Below are 19,223 nucleotides of genomic sequence, written 5' to 3' on the forward strand. Positions count from 1 at the left end.
TCATCAACATAATTCATAATAATACGTAACAAATGAAAAACAATACAAATATCTCCATCCCGTTACGTATCAGAGCGACTCCTAAGATGACACGAGGAATGAACTCACATCAGCGGTTACTCCAAGTTATCTGCACGTTACCCACGTAGAGGCAACATTCAAACAGAAGGGGTGAGATTTCACATTCAATAATAATAAGCATATAATTCTTAAAAGAATTCAACAACACATAACAACATCTATTCATCATTAGTAAAACTAATAAACAATAATTTAAGTAAGAGAATTTATCAACATAAACAACAACAATTAAACAATGTTAATGCTTTACATAATTCCAACTATAAATCATCAATTAACTTCAAATCATCATTAACAATGCTTCACATAAACAACATAAACAACAACAATAAATAATATTGATACTTCACATAATTCCAACTATAAATCATTAATTATTTCGACAACTTGACAAAACGACGACAACACCGACATCAACGATGTAACAACAACAACATCAACTTGACAAATGCAATATGCATGTCGTACCAATCAGGGCATCAAGCCCCCAACGTATAGAGCAAATAGGCTCACAGGGCATCAAGCCCTCAACTTAATAGAGCAAATAGGCTCACAGGGCATCAAGCCCTCAACTTTAATGAGTATGCATGGACTCAGCAACCAACAACTTTAACAACTTAGACAGCTTCGACAAATTCAACAACTTATACGACTTCAACAACTTAGAACAACAACTTACAACTTTAACGACATTGACGACAACAGCGGCAACGACAACAACAACGACTTCGCATCATAATATCATAATTCATCAATTATGAACAGCATCATGTAACGTCATATTCATCAACATATACATTCATATAATAATTCATCAATCATGAACAACATCATAGGACATCATATTCATTAACGTATACATTCATATAATAATTCATCAATCATGAACAGCATCATATAACATCATAAAATAGGTTAAATACTCTTAAACACCTTAATTGAACTCATAGTACACAAGCTTTGAAGTTTGGAGACAATCCATAAGTTTTGGGTTGACCTAAAAATAGTTATGCGGAATTTTCATAAAATTTCACTAAGACCTCCACAGGAAAGCTAACACAATTATCTACAACTTTCATGTTTACACCAAAGGCCAATTCAAAACAGAAATGTGTGAAAAAGACGCAAGAATATGAAACAGGAGATGCTGTCACTGTGCAGCTCTCGGGAAAAAAAACCATTTTTCACCCCCAAAATCCCAATTTTGACTTCCCAATGCCCAAATTTGATTCCAAAACTTGTATAACCATTTCTATACATGATAATGCACTCAAAACCATATAAAAATTGACCCAAAACATTATTTTAGAAAATCACAAATTATCAACCTAATTCATCGCATTATCTACTCTTTCTACAATCAATTTTAGTTTCAAACCCTAATTCTACAACATCAAAACCTATTAACAACTACAAGGTTAAACCCTTTTTCAGGATTACATACCTATGATTAAAGAAGGTTAGTCCCACCCTTACCTTAGATTGATTGATCGCAAGGTTCTACCGCTTTCTCTTCTCTTGGTTTCTCCATTTTCTCCCAAAAACTGTTTTCACGTATTCTGTTTCTCTATTACTAACCCCTCTTTTTATAAACCTAACATATTATCTCTTATTCCAAATCTGCCCCTCACATCTCAATATTCTATTTTAATATATATATATATAATATTTCTATAACAAATAACAAATATATCTCTACCCTTCAAATAACAAATATATTTCTACACCGGATAACATATATTTCTACACCAAATAACAAATATATTTCTACATCACATAACATATATATTATACTAATAAATACCAACATATAACATAACAAAATATCACTCATCAAAATAAATCGACTAAATTATAAAAAGATATATAAACTCAATAAAATAAATAAATAATAAAATAGGGCGTTACAACTAGTACATTATCTAGGATGGATCTACCAGGCACAAAAGCTGATTGAGTATCAACAATACATTTGTGCAGGATCCTCTTCAGTCGATTCACAAGGACTTTCGACAATAGCTTATAGAGAACACACAACGCGATGGGCCTCCCGTGTAACACCCTAACCCCAACTAGTAATTTTATAAGCTATTAAACAAATAATATTTAATCATACAAAGGTGTCACACATTCTCATCATTCAAAAATACACCCATTTTAATAAAAATAATGCAGCGGAATTAAGTTCTAAAACATTGTCACATCCTCATAACAATTAAATCGAATTCAAATATAAATTTCAAAACAAAGTCTGGAAAATAAAAGAAAGAACATGGTAGTACTCCAAACTGCATGCAGAAATTGTTAACTAAGGCCTTATCTAGTTATGCATCAGGAAACAATATTTTTTTATCCCTTAAAGTCTTATAATGCTTGTCCAAAGGATCACTAAACCACTTGATCACTTTTCCTACTTTAGTTATGCATAGTAGATTATCAAAGCTTTTCTCATTTTCTTAACCAATGTTCTAGGGCATCGGTTAACATTTTTCTTTTATTTTTTCTTGTTTTTCAAGGAAAGATTGTCTAATTTTCTTCACTTAATTTTAGTCCAGTCAAAAGAAAGTTTTAATTATATCAAATTATTTTAATACATAATCATTGAGCTTTCTTTTTAAAGAACGTAATCATTGAGATTTATCATCAGCTCAAAACAACATTGGCAATTGGAAAAGTGGTAGTAGCGGCGCCTGATCTTGATGTTTGATATTCATGTCTGTTCACACTCTCATGTAGGATCTTGTCCATGAAAAACTTTGTCCTCATGTACTCCCTCCGTCCCTATATGTAACCCCCCGTTGCTTTTTTCACATTTCTTAAGAAAAGTTGTTAGTGTAGTTAATGTGTCTATTTTATGTGTTAATATTACTAAATTGTCCTTTGTTTGTATGTGTATTAAATTTGACTTTTTGTATTTTAAGACAAATTAGTAGGATTAATGAGGGGTATGTTTAGGAAAATAATAGTAAATGCATCTAGTAATTTGAAAAGGAGTTTACATTTAAGGACAAAAATAAAATCAAATGGGTGCTTACATATAGGGACGGAGGGAGTAGTATATAGGGGAAAATGTTAAGAATGCCTCTAAAAAATTCATTAAGAACTTTAAATAACAACTTTTGTAGATAATTTTGTTATTTAAAAATTTGTAGATTAATTTTGAAATTTTTAATTTAGAGTACTTAGAAAAAGTGTTTTGTAGATAATTTTGTTGAGTTTGTTTATCTTCTACTTTAGAAGAGGGAGCTTGATTGAACCTTTCGAGCAGCTAGAATAGCCAAACCACATATAATGTTTTATTGTTGCTCAAGTCATATACTTCTTCCGTTCATATTTATAAGTAAAAAATAATTTTTTAAGTATAATCTCTTCGTTTCAAAATACATGTTCAATTTTTGCAATATGCACTATTCATCTGACTTACTTTGACCATACTTTTTAACTAATGTATAAATACAAATATTAGCATGTAAGATGTTGTTTGATTTGTCTCGAAAAATATTTTTTAAATATTAAATTTTTATAATTTTTTACTTTAGATAATTAAATATATTAACGGTCAAAATTGTGCATTAGCATATGTGGAGTGGTTGACTTGAACATGTATTTTGAAACGGAGGGAGTATTACATAACTAATGTATCTGACCTATAAATATGATCGGCTACATTAATTCATTAATCAACCTAAAAAATTGTTTTTTCTTTATAAATGTGACAGGATGAGAATAATATATGTATTTGTTTTTTGTGTGACCACAAACCATTATCCACTCCACATGTAGGTAGCTATTTGATCTAAATTGATGAGAAAATGTTATGATCCTCTCTGTTTTTAATGAGAAATGTGTAAAAATGAGAATTCTATTTGAAGGGATAAAAATAAAAATAAAAAACTGATGAGAATATGTTCTTCTTCTTCTTAAAGCATAGTTTTTTGTCTATGTGAGCTTTACTCAGTTGGTAAGGACGTTGCATAATTTATGCAGGGGTCGGAGTTCGAACACCGGACACCCCACTTCTCCACATTTAATTGTGTGAACTCTAGCCACTAGGCTATTAGACAAAAAAAAACATAGTTCTAAAAATCTGCTTGGATTGGCCGATTCAACTGTGAACCAGACTCATTACCGGTCTGAACCAGCTATTGGATCACCTATGCTATTAGCTCAGATGCCACATCATCGAACTGGTACAAAAGAACCGATTCGATAAGTTGGCCTTTTTTTTTTAGTGTTAGAAACTAAAAATGTGTAAAAAATAGAAATATGGCTGGCACAAGAATCAAATCAGGTACCTTTGACAAAATATGATGCTAATCTATCTCTAGGCTACTGCAAGCTTTTGTTAAATTTTTTTATTTTTAAATTGAGGAATTTTTATCTTTAGAATTAAAATATTTAAATCACTTGTACCATATTTTGTCAAAAAAAAAAAAAAAATCACTTATACAATATTTTTCACGATATATTAACATATTTATTATATTTATAATTATTGATACAAATCAAGTCTTTTGGATCAATCTGGTTTAACATCCATACAAATTGTTATTGTAAAGACTGAGTTATACAAACGAAACATCCAATCTAATAAGATTCAGTCATACAGTTCAATCAAAAATCCAATGGTTCCACCATTGACCTAATAACTGATCCATTTTTTTAAAACTATAATATAAAGTAGGTGTGAAGATTGTTTACATTATTAATCAGTCATAATCATCGAATTATTAAGAACATTTGATTGTAACCATATTAATTTTAAAACCACACATGGTTGATTGTAAACACTTAAACATCTAAGGCATAAGCTACACTAGGATTTCATTCTTCTATTGAATATCATTATGAAATGGTAGATATTACCGGTGAGGGTTAAAAGAATGTGGGACATATATATATACCGTATGTTATTGCAAATATCATCACCGACCTAACTTTAGAAGCATGAAGATAGAGTTATTGCAAATATCATTATTGACCTAAAGTAAGAGACATGAAGATATAGTTATTGCAAATTTCTTTGCGTGAGAAAGAAATGCAATAACTAGAATATGGGATGAGAGGTTGGTTCAATTCATCTGAAACTTCACATAATTTTGATGAATAGATACACGCAACATTTAATGGAATTGGCATTTCCGACATCTAACCTAGCTGCTGTTAAAACCAACAAGAAAGTCTTACATAGACACAAATACAAATGAAAAATGGTTGGACACATATACATAAATTGATAAAGTTAAAAGAAAAAAAATAATTGAATGATGTGACTTGATTTTTTCTCATTTATTTTTCTCCATTCATGTGAGTGTACCCAAACATTATTCATTTGTATTTGTGCCTAGGTAATACTTTATCTAAAACCAACTTAAGATTGAGTGGTCCATATATATGTCCCGAAAAGAAAACAATAATGAGTCAAATAGTCAATTACCCCCCCCCCCCCCCCCCGAAATTGCAGGTTTCGTCAAAAACCCCTATTAGACATCTATCAATTACCCAATCCGATAATTTCCTCCATCCAACATGCTGCCGTTAAAAGTCATGTCACGTCATACAGGGATAATTGACTACATATATATATATATATATATATATATATATATATATATATATATTGAAAACAATCTGATTTTTTTTTCTTTTCATAATTAACTTTTGAAAAGAAAAAATAATTAACTTTCTGTCAAAAACCCCCTGTAGTTTATCAGTAACGATCAAAAGCCCCCTATAGTTTATCAATAATGGTCAAAAGTCCCCTGTAGTTTTTCAGTAATTAACTTATAATCAAATTGACACATGAAGTTTATCAGTGCATTGGAATATTTAATTTATAATAAAACTTCTATTGAAGCATAAACCATAAGTTGTTAAAGTACTTAATACATGATAACTTACAAAATATAACCATAAACCATGAGTTCATAACTACTCGATACATGATAACTTTTAAAATATAAGGGTTAACCATCAGGTCATAAAATACCCAATACATCATCAAAATATTATAACTTCCAAAATAAGTTTAAACCACAATCCTTTGAGTTTTCTTTGAAGTATGCCCTTGTCCAAGCTTCTTTTGGCCACTTGTTTAGATAATCCCAAGCACTCTGGTTCAGCCTTTAACTCTATCCATATACCTATTGAACTGAGACACAGTAGTTGACTTAGCACAATCCCAAACCACACCTCTTAACTCCTTATCTTTCCAGTTCTTTGTAAAGTTTTTCCACAAGTGCATTCCACAGTACCTATGTGCAACACCAGGCATCACTTCCTGAACAGCAGGTATAAGTCCCTATGCACAACCAAAAATTTAAAATGGATTGCAAGTACACGAAAATATTATGTCAAAACCCCCTATAGTTATTCAGTAATGGTCAAAACCCCGGACTTATTCAGTAATGAGTTACTATGCATATCAGCACATATAGCATATTCTGCACTGTTATTATTATGCACATATTCGAAACTAGTAATAACAGACAGAAGTATTTAGTCACTTTTATTTCATTATTTCATTATATATTTAGTCACTTATATCATTATTCATTAGTAACTAACAGAAGCACATATAGTAATAACAGAAGCACTTTAGTCACTCTAGTCATTTAAAGCACATATAACTAGTAATAACAGAAGCACTTTATATAAACTGCACATATAGTCAATTTAGTAATAACAGAAGCACATAAAGTAATATAACTAGTAATCGTGATTTTTTCAAATTATTAACTGTGTCGGCATGTCAGTGTCAGTGTCATGTCCGTATCCGTATCCGTGCTTCATAGACATAAACATTATATCAGCATATAGAAGGAATAAGATTCATAGTACTGGCCATAATCCACCAACATACTTAACACAAAATAATAGTCATGCTACAGAATAATAGATCCTATTTTCTCTTCAAATGAATGAGAAAATATGGTGCTAGTTTGTTACAGAATAATAGTCATGCTACTACAACACATGAAGTTATATTTTAGGCCACATTTAACCATAGCAGAAGCATATATCACTCGGTCATAAACTATAGCAGAAGCATTAACTATAGCAGAAGCATTATTCTACACATATTCAAAACTAGCATTAACGTCACTATCAACGGACAATGGTCTTAACCCCAAATCATAATCTTCGCCAAATTCTTTCCTCATCCACTGCATACCCTCAACATTCCCATAATTACCACACTCCACAACCATTTTTTTAAGATCAGGTATGCAAACGAGGTATGTGTCTACATCCCACACACGTCTTCCTTTCCCTGTATATTCCCGGTTACCTCTTCCATTTCTTACAAACCTCCCTCCATGATACATGATAAGTGATATGTCCTCATTCATCCTATACATCCAGAAAAATAACATTCAATCAGAATAATAACAACTTAACCCTAAAAAAACAAACATCAGATAAACATGCAAAATCAAAGAAATTAATAACATTCAAATACTATAATATCACATATAAACAATAATAGGATGATTAAAATGGTAAAAGAGATAATTTCCATATCAACCTTATTTGTCAAAAAATCTAATCTTTAACATGCAAAATCCATCAAATAGTAAGATTTAGATATAAAAACAGTAAGATTTCCACCACTATGGTAGTTTTTTTTTAGACCAAAAACAAAGCAACAAAGTTTCAGGACTTATGAGAAGTGTACCTTACATACGTGTTCTCTTATGGTGACAGAATGATGAAGATGGTGATATCTAGAACTGAAGGTGCGACGACGACGTTTTAGACGACGGCGATGGGCTTCACGGCGGCGATTGGTGGTGGTTTCCGGTGATTCTTCGTTGGATACCGGTGTTGAAAGGGAGAGAAAAAGAAGAAGGATTTTGGAACGTTGTGTGTTAAATTAGGGTTATATTTGGGGGAAAGTAATAAAAAAAAAGGGTACTGCTAACCGGTGCCCTGGGGCACTGGATAAGGAACATTAAATAGACAATAAATGAATAGATCTTACATGATTTACCTCAATTAAAATAGGAAATAAATCAACTAATTAAAATAAGAAACAATTATATTTAATGGGTCAAATTTCTTGTCCCACTCCCATTGTATTAATGCCTTCATTTTTAATAAAAAAAATTCCAGCAATTTTATTCAAGAAAATTTGTTTTACGTGATTTTTTTTTAATCATTTTTTGAAAGCCTATGCATATAATTAGTAACATATCCAAATAAATTGAAAATAAATTAACAATTCCAAAGATAAAACATATCAAATTAAAATATTCAAAGATAAAACATATCCAAATAAAATATAAAATACAAAATTTTCAAATGTGTAATTAAATCCTCTTCAAAATAAAATAGGATTCCATGCTTTGTATAGTCAACCTCCTTTTCAAAACTTGTAGAAATTCCACTCCAGGTGGTATGCATATTCCTATTAAAAGAACAATCAATATAACCAAATAAATTAATTTTAATTAGTAACAAATAAACATAATTATACAAAAATTAGAAATATAGAGAATTTAATAAATAAATGAATAATAAATGTGTACCTAAACTTTTGGAAGGAGAATTGGATTTAAATTTGGATCGTCACAAATTTTCTTTTTCTTTTTTGCCTTTTTCTTTTCCTTAAGTGGGCATGTGGCAATGTTATGTCCTAAACCTCTGCATAATCAACAGTGTTCATATTATGTGATAGCTCTTTTCCACCTTTAAGTCGTCGTCGTTTGGGACGACCTTTAGGTTTGGATTTTGGAGGACAACGAACAACATGTTGTGGTTGAGGTTCATTGTTACAATCTAGTACTTGCTCCTCACCAACAACATTAACTTGAGACTCCACATCATTATCATCGTATGATACTTGAAGCAACCACCGTGAAGGCAAATAGTTAGAAGGGATTTCATGACAATCTTTATGAAGAAAAATACTAAGAATATGACGACATAATATCCCCCAAAATTCAAAGAGCTTGCAACTACATGTAGCTACCTTACCATCCCAAAACACTACATGTTTCCTACTATTAATATCTTTATAAAACCGCACCACAAACACATTACCATTTTCATGATCAATTAAATATTATGAGGACCTCGCAAGCTCCTCTTGAAACTTTTGAAAAGAAAAACGAGTGAGAGCACTATGAGCTTGCTCTTGTAAAGGTGACATCAACTTCATATTTGATCCTTTGCACTTCTCTAACATTATATCGTGGTCTTCTTTTTGCTTAATATCATCAATTGCTACATCAACCTAAAGTTAATATAAATGAATTAATATGGAGTTTTGGGAATAAACATTAATGCATCATACCTTCCAAACTAACGAGCTCTAATATAATGATCAATACAACATACCTGCTTTGCAAAGTCAGTTAAACTTGTGTGAGAATTGATGAATCTTTTAATGAAAGCATTAATACTCTCCGATCTTCCTGTGGTTGTCATTCCACCAAAGAAATGATCACGAAGATAAGCGAGTGCCCAATAATTTCTGATTTCATACAATCCTTTCACATGTTTATTTGACTACAAGTTAAACTTAGCAACAACTTCTGGCCATTGATGCTCAAATTCTTCACATGTCTCTAACTTATACAACTCATAAAATTCAGAACACCATTTTGCATATTTGTCTCGAAGTAGAGCATTAAACCAAGAACTAAACTTGAAAGTTATGTGCCATATGCAGAAACTATGTTTTGTCGATGGAAACTCTTTTGAGATTACTTCTTTCATCCATGGATCTTGATCGGTTAGTATAGTCGCTGGTGGCTTTTTCATCAAAGATATAAAAGTCTATAGAGAATTTAAAAGCATTTAGATTTTCTATGTTAATTAAAGACGAGAAGCATATGCATACCAGAAAGGCACATATAATCAAATATTTTTTTAATAAAAGATATTTGAGAAATAGTTACCTTCATTAGCCAACGAAATGCAGACACCGTTTCGTTCCGTAAGAGTGCACATCCAAAAAGTAGTCTTTCCATGATTATTCATACCCGCAAAAAATCCCAAATGGCATTTCATAAGAATTGACCTTGTATGTAGTATCAAATACAACAACATCACCGTATTTTTGGTACCAATCAAAACAAGAAGCCGAGGACCAAAAAATATGCTCTAACCTTCTTTCTTCATCAAGTGTATAAGCATATTGAAATTTAGAGGAAGTTTTTTTTGCACCCTCACAATACTTCAAAAGATCCATGACATCACTTCCTTCAGTTTTTTTATTAGCTTTCACATAAAGATTGCGAATGTCCTTTTCAGTATATGGAAGATAACCATGCTTCACATTTTTCTCTAGTTCTATAACCCGCATTATTTGTCTAACCGAAAGCCCACCTTCTTTTAATAAGAAAATGCATTCACGGTCATCTTCTAAGATAATTCGATAAGCCGGTAAAAAACGCACCTCTGTTTGGTTTAGCAAACCATGGTTATGTTCGACAATAAACGATGTGACTCGCCACTCAATTGGAAACATATCATGAGATTTTTGTAATTTGATTCGTAAATGAGCTTTGCATTCACACTTTGAGGATTGTCTATTTCTCTGCTCTTTTGATGGTTCCATTATTTTCAAGGATGCTTTACCTTCACGATGACAAAAAATATCACGTCTGCAAATAACCCCATTCTTTTTTACGAATCTACCTTTTTTAATTGAGAACCCTTGTTGATAAGCATATCTCTTATAAAAGACATAGGCTTCTTCTTCACTAAGAAAAATTTGACCAACAAATGGAACACAATTTGTCTCAGTTCCGTCTTTATCGACTTCTTCATTTGTTCCATTATTCAGACTTAAAACAGAGTTTTCTTTCTCAACATTCTCCACTAAATTATGATCAAGTTGCTCACTAATTATTTCTGAAGAACCATTATCTATAAAAATATCTTCTATTGGATATTCATTCAAATCAAAACTTATTTTATTGTTTGTCTTTGTAGCACTAATATTATCCATTATGTTATTTATCATCTACAAATAAAAACAAAAACATATAAACCAATAACATAAAGACAAGATATAAACACTATAACATATAACATAATAAAACAAGAAGGTAAAAAAAAAAAAAAAACCTTGAATAGTACCTAAAGTTTGAAACGTAAAAGACAAGAAGTTTTTTATATTATATATACAAATGCATACCGTAGGATTTCATATATATAAATGAGCATAAAAAATGATTATAAAAAAGAGAGTTGGTACCTGTAGAAAGCGGTGTCGTAGGATTTCATAGAAAAAGTGTAAAATGGAAATTTGTTGAAAAGTGGTGGCGGAGAATTTACTTACGAAATTCAGAAGAAAAAAGGAGAAGGAAGGTTAAAAGGACAACTGTAACATATGTGAGGCGCCTGTATATTAATGTTGTCTTTTAATTAGTATTCAATACATTCTTTCCTACTTTAATTAAGTTGACCAATTTTTAATTTTAATTGAAGTAAATTAAGTGGGGCCCATTGATTTTATTGTTCCTTAACCAGTGCCCCACTGGATAGCATTACCCATAAAAAAAATGTTAAAAGTGACTTTTATAATTCAGTCATTTACTCCTTGCCAGCAAGCATTGACACGTCAACATCAAATAGCCACATCATCACCTTTAACTAAACCACTTAACAGAAGGACCAAATTGACTGACGGTGTAAAATTTCGGGGGGGTAATTGACGTTTTGTGAATTTCGAGGGGTAATTGACGAAACCCGCATCAACTAACTGGTTCAAACAATAACGATCCTAACTCACTACATTCCCTTTTCTTATAGGAGTACTTAATAAATAATTTCTTCTTCCTTCGACCATATCTATATGAAGGCTTCTCCATCACTCCCCCTTAAAGGGTTGTTGGTTGTCAACGCCGCCGCCGCGACCTTTGAATCTGCCCACGTTGTCATTGCTGCGTTGTTTGGTGGGATCTATTTTCGTTTTTGTGTTTCTATTTTGGGCTCGGTCCTTCGAGCACCTTTTTGGCTAGATCGGAGTCGACGCCTGATATGAATCTGCAAGTGTATGGTTTTATTGAGTAGTAAAAGTTATCGATCTACAAGGAGTTTATGTGATAACCAATCTAATTCTTAAAAGTTTTATAAGTTCAATGATTTATTGGTTTAAGGTTTAGATCAAAAGTGTCATGAGATTGTTGTTTCCATCATAATGCTAAATAATAAACATTCCCTATCTATTTTTCTATTTAATGTTAAATTCATTTTTAAAGACAAGATTTTCTTTGACCTTTTAAGTTTCCTTTCAGAATACATGAATGTATCTCAATAATAATCAAACCTATTCTCATGGTTGATTATTATTGAGACCCTTTAAGTGCAAACCTTATTGTCTCAAAACTCATAAAATTACTCTCATGTTTTGTTTATCTTGTCTAATCTCATTTGTTCTAATATCAAACTTCACATTTCGGTCATTCATTTGATATTTGAGATGATGAAATAACAATATCAAACTTCACCCATACCTAATCCATGTCCTTGCTAGTAAAATTGTTCATGTCAATAGTCAAAATTGTACCACGAATATCATCCAAACCATTGTCAAAATCAGACCCATACTTATATCCAACTGTCTCTCAATATATGATATTGTAACACTTAAGATTAAGCTCTGGAAGCCACAAAAGCGTACAAGGAAGCATCTACTGCTGAGTACAAACTCAGCCCCCAATCTTAATAGGTAGGTAAAGAAGCCACCCTCAAGTGAAGGTCCCTCAATAAAGGACCTCTACCAGCCACAATATCTTCAACCACCCATCCCAACTTTTTATCAAACAAAATATATGTCCCTTTCGTGTTAATCGGTAATAACGTCCTTAGGCTAATAAATAGTTTGGCGATACACATGCATTATTGAAGTAGAAGAAGCTCACTTTGTAGATCTCTTAAACTTTGGAATAAGATGAATTAAGTGAACAGTCCTAATTGCTCTCTTTGTGGACAATCCCTCTATAAACCTTGATCTCGACTAACAACCCCTGAGATCAATTTCACCCCAACATCAATCTTCAGAAGTTGTGCACTTTCCTAGGAGTGCCTCCATCTGTTACAGTTTCCTGTCACCTTTTTCAACCTTTGGTGGAAATTAAATCTGTAAAAAACGGGTTTCCTTGTCTCAGCCTCACCTAAAGTTGTTTGAGTCATTCGAGGGATACATCAAAATTGTGATGGGACGCGAGAAATCAGCATTAAACGTGTATCCAAACATACACTTAGACTATGTTGGGGTAAGCAACTTAATTAAGCATTTATCGCACAAACACTTATCATAGAAGTGTTTATGTACAATCTATTTTATAGGATACAATAAAGTCAAACAGACTCACAAGTGATTATATTGGTATATAAGTTCAAATAAGTCAATCTAAACAATCTCCTAGTCAACTAAGTTCTCTATTCTTCGGCAACTGCAATGTTATAAAAGGAACACCTTCATAATTGGATGCATCAAGCTTCTCAAAGTCTGGCTGGGCACCTTAAGCACCACACCCTACCCACACTCGGTCACAGTAAAAACTTTTCCATGCAAAACTTTTGCATCCAGTAATACAGTTCTAAGTTTGCCATCATTAATAGTTGACTACATTCTGCTAAAACAAAACATGGAACCTGAATTCTTGCAAGGAAGTTTCAATTGGCAGAAATAATAATGTAAGAGATTTTAAGTGTAAGGGATTAGATGAGAGCTCAGTACATAATTTAATAAAAAGAAGTAATCCAATTAATTACAAATGGGATTGAATTCCTTTCAAAAACCTTATTTACTTGGCCATATGATGCAATATGGGGTTGCTGCTTAGGATCCAACAGAAATTGTTCAATCATCATTCTTGTCACCTGTCATCTTCGATTCTGGTAAATTGAAGCCAGAATAGGATTGCAATCATCGTCACTCATAGTACTTTTTCCAGACATTAGAGATTTCTAACATTATGACATCAAACACACTATTTTTGATCCGTGAGTTTCTCATTCTGCTTATATTTCACCACTCCAAATGCTACTGCTCCAGCAAGAAACAATAACACTGAAGGGGTAAAGGATGGATAGAGATACTTGACAAGGAAATTGTCCCACTCATCTGGAAAAAAGCCTGCAATAACACATCAAAGTATCAGCCACAATATCGATGTAAAATGACATTAATTCTTTGGTCCTAGGCTTGAACCTAAGTCAACTAACTGATTGAGATACAATAGCTTGGAGACCATCTTAGGTTTGGGTCATAGTCAAACTCACAAGTACGTCATTCTTTAGAATAAAGGTTTAAATACTAAAACGATCTTGAAAAAAAAGCAGATACATTTTTCTTGTCTGATAAATGAAAAACATTAGTTTAGTCCTCAAATTTTTTAAATAAACATCAGAATTATCATTCAAAAATGTCCTTGAATAATAAATAGTATAAAATTTGACAATACTAGAAATTTTTAGTACACATTGATACTTTCATTTTCGGGCGTATTTTTTCTCAAGTATTATATGATGCACCGATACTTTATTTTTCCTCCCATCTTGTACTTGATAGTCTCTAATACTCTGTTATTATGTGTCAGTGCAGTATCAAAGACATTTTTCCAGAGAGAATAAAAATAAATCCTTACAAACACTCGATATGTTGTCGATAGGCTCTAGACACGTCGTCTAACTCTTCTTCTTCATGGTTCTTCACATGTCACATATACATAAGTTTTGTCGAATGTTAAACCTCAATCATTAATTTCAACAAATGCAATTTACATCCCTACTTTTCCCATTTAGATCCTAAATTCTAATCTCTGGTTGTGTTAATGCTATAAAAAGGGGGCCTAAGCTCAAAACATAGCATTCAAATACAAGTGAACAGAGCTTATCACATTACAATAATTCTCTATGTTTGATAGTCTAAGATGTTTGATATCAGATTACAAACTTATCAGATTACAGAAATTATCAGATTATCCGGGTCCTTTCTTTTACCAATTTGGGCCAACAGGGACTGTGGGCCTTCGAACATTGGGTTTGGCCGAGTGGGTCGGACTTGGGTTATTTTCTCACTAATATATTTGTTGCAATTTATGTGATTATATCAACATTTCACCAATTCTTCAGCCATATTCAAACTTTCAACACTATTTTCAATAACCATCACTAAACTTCAATAGAATATTTGTCATATTTTGTGATTTTTTACATAGGTATGCTAAACTTATCATATCCTAAATTCTTTAAGAAGTGACGTATTGCGGTGTCAAATATGCGTGTCATATCTTATACATCTAATACTCATGTCATGTTTGTGCATCATAGGTTATCATCTTTACTATAAATTTACAGGCTCTATTTTTCTCTGTTGCCCAAGTTATCCTCCAACCAGAAAACCAGAGACTAGTTTCTCTTGAGGTACGGAAATCCATAAAAGAGACATGGTTATCTCTCAAGTCAACCACGTTGATTGCAAATTCGTACTTCTCTTTCTTTTAGGGATATATCTAAGCTTTTCTTTTAAATAATTGTCAGTTCGTGTACTTGCCGCTTATAGCATAATCTCTTATCATACTAAACAAAAGATTAAAAAAAAAATTAAACTAAGCTATTTTCTTAAGTTATCCTAGAAAGCTTATCGAAATCCGCAGAACACAACTTATGAACATCTAATAAGCTGTTTTCTTAAGGGTCTTTTTGGTAAGACCTATTTAGTAACCGTCACTTTCTCACAAGCTTATTGCGATTTTTGATAAACTAATTCAAGTAGCTAATAGCTTAAAGTTTATACCTTATCATTATCTATCCTAATTTTCCCCTATAACCTTAATTGAAAGAAAAAAAAATTAAATATTAATTAACTATATCATTTTTTAGTCATTTCATATTTATAAGCAAGTTAAACAGCTAATTTTACCAAACATTACTAATTCAATTCAATTAGCTAGTTTATCTGTTATCAGCTATAAACCAGTGATACGATCATAAGAAGTTACAGAGAGCGTACAAGCCCGAAGAAAGGTTCATGGGTGACTTCATCTTATTCTAGTAAAAGAATAATGACTCGGCTAGATTCTAGGAGGATCTTTTAAGCATATTCTATTAGTTAGTGACTAAGAAGCGCTATTGTGTAGCCGTTGTAGTTATCTTATAATGAGGATCCACAAGCTTATAAAAGCATTGTATGCCTCATGATAATAATCAATGAAAAATAACAAATTTCCTTTCTTTTATATCTAGATTTCTCTCTTAATTTCTGGAGTGCGATACCTACTCGAATTGGGTCGTATTAGCTAGCTTATCAATCATTCGCTATAAGCTCATCTTCTATAATAGCTGGTTTATCCGCTATTCGCTATTTTTTACCAAATAAAGGCAAGTTCTCCTAAACAGTCTCACAAGATTGGCTTATCTACAACATAATTTTTTTCAATGCTACAAAATTAAATAAATGTAATGAGTTTTCAAAATTAGGATTAAAAAAAAAAAAAAAAAACCTGACCTGAAGCAGCAAGAGCAATACCCTCAACAAGAATAACCGAACCAAAACCAAGCCACGCAAGAATGAAACCTTTTTCAACAGCACTCTCTTCTTGAACTTGTGGTTGTTGTTGTAATTGTTCCGAAACGAAAGCAGGTTTTTCAACCGGATTACGCCGAATTATGGAAGCTCTATCTCTTTGCCCCTTCTGTTTCCTTTTAGTGTTGTTGCCATTTGATGGACCAAAACCCACACCGGTTTTGTTGGGAATTGAATCGGACGGTTCAGATGGTTTTTCGGATTTGATTGTGAAGGTGGGAGAGAATGAGTGTTGTAGTTTGGTGGTGAAGGAAGTTACGAATTGTGTTTGTAGCGCCATTTTTGTTTTGTTGGAGTTGGAGCTCAACTTCACCACATAGTTTCTTTTTCCTTCTGATGATGATAATGATACCTCACCTCCTATCATATTTCGTTAGAGAAATGATATTTGTACAACTACTTTGTAACAATTTTTAGACAACTTTCTCTCTCATACTCACATTTTATTTTTAATCTTTCTCTTCTGTTTCTCTCTCCATTGTTTTTGACCAATGAAAAGAGAGAAAATGAAGGTTGTCAAATAGGTTGTAACAAATAGTTGTTCAAATATCATTTCTCTTTTCTTTACCTTTACGTAATATTTTTTTAATATTTATTTTAAAGAATTTTGTGTTTTTTGGTCAAGAAAGAATTTTATTTTATTTAAGAGTAATCGGGTCCTAAAGTTATTTTTGGTTGAGTAATTTAGTGGATAGAAATTCTCATTTTAATTAGAATAGGGTGTTGCTAACCAATGTCTTCGGAGCACTGGATAAGGAACAATAAATAAATGGATCTCACTTAATTTACCTCAATTAATGTGTAAAATATGTCAACTAATTAAAATAAAAAATAGTTGTATTTAATACTGCAAATTTTCTTTCCTTTACACATCTAAATACCACACGCGCGCGTGCTTCTCATTCTTTTCCATTGTGATTTCAATTTCGGAATCACTCCCATTATATACAGCCTTGATTTTTTAATACTTTTTTTCCCTGCAAATTTTACTCAAGGGAATTTTATTTACGTGATGTAAAAACAATAACATATAAAAACAAGAAGAAGAAAAAAAAGAAGTTTGAATAATACCTAATAAGTTGGGACTTCCAATAAATTGAGCGTATAAAAGAAATTGTGTAAAAAAAAAAAAAGAAGTTTGAATAATACCTGCATAATTGAATATAGTATTGATGATGACAGAGAGATAATAGATAGCAATCATATGGTTGTGTAAACAGATGGAATGGAAAGGATGCGTCTCTATAATAATAGACGTACCTTTGAGAATTGAAAGAGTATTGAATATAGCTTTTATTATTTTTAATTAGTTGACATATTTTACACTTTAATTGAGGTGAATTAAGTGAGATCCATTTATTTATTGCCTATTTATTGTTCCTTATCCAGTACCCCGATGGTTAGCATTACCCATTAGAAGGGACGTTTAAACCGCAAGTTCTGCATATATTATGCTCTGAGACGGGTCCTAAAGTTTAACAAGTTGAATGAAAGATTATAAATAGGTCCAATTATTGGTGGCATTTCACATGGGAAAGGTTAATCCTTTTCCACCATGGGAAAGTTGGATTCAATGATTAGATTAAGTGAAGAACATATTCTTAACATGCTCTCTCAACACTAGATTTTTCTTCACACTGTCTTCCAACAGTTTAAAAATTCTGAAAATTAATTTTCAGAAATTAAAAAAATATAAAAAAATTCAGATATTTTTTTTTTAAATTCTGTAATTCATTTATTGAAAAAATGAAAAAAAAAAATTATTCTGAATTTTATTTCAAAAACCTTATTTTCCAGAATTTTATTTTCTTAGAAAAATAAAAAAATTTAATTTCAAAATATTTTTTTTAGGATTTTTATTTTATTTTTCAGAATATCTTATTTTATTATGAAATTAAAAAAATATATTCTATTTAGAAAAATAAAAACTTATCTTAGTTTCCAAAATTTGAATTTTATTGAAATATTTTTTTTTTTCAAAAAAAAAATTCTAACATTCAATAAATGAATTACAGAATTTTTAAAAAAAATTATCTGAATTTTTTTATATTTTTTTAATTTCTGAAAATTAATTTTCAGAATTTTTAAATTGTTGGAAAATAGTGTGAAGAAAAATTTAGTGTTGAGAGAACATGTTAAAAATATGTTCTTCGCTTAATCTAATCATTGAATCCAACTTTCCCATGGTGGGAAAGGATTAAGCTTTCCCATGTGAACACACACCCCAATTATTATTTGTCATTTAGTATTGCATCCAATTGTTTGTTGAGCAAGTATTGCATTAGTTTTTTGGTGGCATTTCACATGGGTAACCTTAAAGCTTTCCCTTCATGGGAAAGTTGTGTTTTGACCATAGATATAATAATATAAAGGCTTAATTGCACTTTTGGACCCCTATCTTTTCAAAAGTTGCGGTTATGGACCTCCAACTAATTTAAATACAAATCAGCCCCCTATGTTTATATTCTTTGGCAGTTTTGGACCCCGAGTCCATTGTTGACTCGGTCAACGCTGACGTGGCACCCTAAGTGAGGTGTCACGTGTCAATTTTTTTAATTTTTTTGCCTTGGGGGTCCAAAACTGCTAAAGAATC

General features: G+C 31.6%; 1 protein-coding gene and 1 long non-coding RNA gene across 2 annotated transcripts; both read right to left on the reverse strand.

Moving 5' to 3' along the window:
* Positions 1-6,998: 6,998 nt before the first annotated feature.
* On the reverse strand, positions 6,999-7,902 carry LOC120580058 (uncharacterized). The gene is made up of 2 exons (XR_005645692.1): positions 7,760-7,902; positions 6,999-7,434 (listed from the first exon to the last, which is right to left on the reverse strand). It is a non-coding gene; the product is annotated as an uncharacterized lncRNA (long non-coding RNA).
* Positions 7,903-13,677: 5,775 nt separating this feature from the next.
* LOC25491831 (protein LOW PSII ACCUMULATION 2, chloroplastic) lies at positions 13,678-16,995 on the reverse strand. Its single transcript, XM_013599870.3, has 2 exons — positions 16,553-16,995; positions 13,678-14,179 (listed from the first exon to the last, which is right to left on the reverse strand). The coding sequence occupies exons 1-2, from the start codon at positions 16,908-16,910 to the stop codon at positions 14,034-14,036; spliced, it is 504 nt and encodes a 167-aa protein (XP_013455324.2). The 5' UTR covers positions 16,911-16,995; the 3' UTR covers positions 13,678-14,033.
* Between the last annotated feature and the right edge of the window lie 2,228 nt (positions 16,996-19,223).

This window comes from Medicago truncatula, chromosome 4, assembly GCF_003473485.1.
Source record: "Medicago truncatula cultivar Jemalong A17 chromosome 4, MtrunA17r5.0-ANR, whole genome shotgun sequence".
In the NCBI taxonomy this organism is placed as follows: Eukaryota; Viridiplantae; Streptophyta; class Magnoliopsida; order Fabales; family Fabaceae; genus Medicago; species Medicago truncatula.

Bases quoted from the DNA above. Each gene is read 5' to 3' on its own strand.
- LOC25491831 (XM_013599870.3), bottom strand. From the start codon at position 16,910: ATGGCGCTACAAACACAATTCGTAACTTCCTTCACCACCAAACTACAA. The intron at 14,180-16,552 runs GTCAGGTTTTTT...GTGTTATTGCAG, and splicing joins TATTGCTCTTGCTGCTTCAG to GCTTTTTTCCAGATGAGTGG.